The 2162-nt window shown below is 38.7% G+C and overlaps 1 protein-coding gene across 1 annotated transcript in view; it reads right to left on the reverse strand.

The window, feature by feature from the left end:
• Positions 1 to 2162, reverse strand: part of LOC104917618 (serine-protein kinase ATM-like) — a 4172-nt gene extending 2010 nt beyond the window's left edge. Inside the window, exon 1 of the mRNA XM_019612089.1 lies at positions 2152 to 2162. Within this exon, the coding sequence (XP_019467634.1) occupies positions 2152 to 2162 (11 nt within the window). The remainder of the gene's footprint in view (positions 1 to 2151) is intronic.

The raw sequence follows: 2162 nt of genomic DNA on the forward strand, positions 1-2162 counted from the left end.
AAAAAAAAAGGTCTGCAAGGTTACATGCTCCAATGAAAACTGAGTGAAAAGAATTTACTGTTAATAAAGAAGTGAAAAAAGTGGCACTGATATCTTCACATTTGAGATGCAAGGCATATTCTGGCTACAGAGCACACTATCTCTGATGACTCAGTCCCTTGTGAAGTTGTCCCCAAACCAATACCCTTGAATCACTCCATCATTGTCAACAGTATATGACAGCCTAAAGAAGTAAGAAGTGACACACAAGCTAATAAAGTATTAAAATTTCTTTCTTGTAACTCAACAATTTCAGTAGAAATATTTTCTGATAAAATAAATACATTCTGTTTCACTGCAAAGACTTAAAGTGGGCTGCATGAACAAATTAGGGCTGTCTTTAACATAAGAAAGACTGTAATTCAATTGATTCAAAATGTATAAAGTTTTTTTTTCTCTTGCTTGAAAAAATAATTAGTTCATGAAGAAAAATTCTCCACTGACTGCTAAAACAAACTTTCATTTGAAATTATGAGCAAAGAAACAAATCCTGAATGGTAAGTAGGCTGTCAAATTACATTCTGACTTCAGAAGAACATTCCTGGCATAGGGCTCACAAACACTTGCTCTGATAGCATCTCAAGACCTAACAGCCATGGCAATTCCCCTGGCATTTCACTGTTCCCAAGCAGAATTCACTCACAGAAGAGAAACTATCTCCTGCACTTTCAGCTGGGTTGGTACGGGTCCTCTCCATTCTTTGAATGAATGTCACATGGTTATAATACATCTATAGCAACACATTTGTATAATAATGTACATATATTTATATTCTTCCTATATCATCAAATTAATACATGTCTGGATTCAGCTTTACATTTTAATTTAATATTAAATTACACATAATTACTTTCTGCAGTACTGATGAAGGCTTCTGGCAAGATCTGGCTCTTCAAATTGGCCTGAGCACCTTTTGGAAACCATCTTGTGAGTTAGCAAACTTGGGTCTTCTTTCAAAGAGAATTCTATAACTGGCACAGCTTTTTGACCACCGTTTCAAAGTCTTGGTCTTGAAACCAAGTCATAATGACATCAGTAAATTTAGGGTGGGTTTATCCAGTCCTTTATGTCTTCCTCAGTCAAGGATTTTGAAGCTTACTAAATAGAAGACAATAACTTAGCTGAGGCTATCTATCTCCTGGCTTAACCAGAGCATGTATTCTTTGCTTCTGTGTCTGATTGTGACAGCAGTAACTATATTTTAAAGATTTATTTTTAAATATTTTTCTTACATTTTCCACTTGGTGAATATAAAGGTTAATATGCTTTATGATGAGAAGGATTAACAAATCAAAATTAAATAAAGTCTCTAGTTCATCTGACCAATTTTAAGATCTCTATTACCTGGGACAGTGCAAATACAGAAGTGATGTATCAGGTCTTCGCGTAGTTGACAAGGAAAGTCAAAATAGTATGTAAGTTGCTACAATATTTAACTGATCATGAGATGAACTGGGCTATCCAGAAATAAAGGGACTGATGAGGTGATCTGATAACCTCTGATTTATGCAAAATGAGATTCTGCTTAGGTACCGAGGAGATGGACACAATGTGAAAATATAAAGGCACATACATACAGTTTTAAAAGAGCTGGTGCAGGAGATTCAATTTCCCTGCTCTCTGAGCCCTGCCAGGCAGCTGCCCCAGGGTGCTATTAAGACTTTCCCAGCTGGTGCATGTTGGGCACACTCTTCCCTTCTTGCATCTCAAGGAAATAAAGCTCTCTCTTCTTATTCTCCGCTTATAGTCCTGAGAGAAATTCGTACTACTGCGAGCTGGATCTTTAATTTGAAACAAACTAATAAAGCTCTTACCTCCCCTGCTGGAAACCACTGTTCCTACAGGTTGAGTGCAGGGAGGGAAGCTTTACCCAACAACAGGGCACTGAAGTGGGCAAACAGAAGCGTTGCGGCTAGCAGCCCCCAACCCCTGAGCAAGGAGCACAGAGAGGCGTGGAGGGAATGGGAGAAATCTTTAGGGACCCAAGGAGCGGGGTGGGAGGAGAGGGCCCAGAGGTGTGCACCTGGGAATCCTTTCCCAGTGCTTCAAATTGGCCTTAATGAAGTAAGCGTTTTGTCTTGTGGGGGCACAACTTTTTGCTTCTAAAAATACCTTTCCAACAT

The sequence above is a fragment of the Meleagris gallopavo genome, chromosome 1, assembly GCF_000146605.3.
Source record: "Meleagris gallopavo isolate NT-WF06-2002-E0010 breed Aviagen turkey brand Nicholas breeding stock chromosome 1, Turkey_5.1, whole genome shotgun sequence".
NCBI lineage: Eukaryota > Metazoa > Chordata > Aves > Galliformes > Phasianidae > Meleagris > Meleagris gallopavo.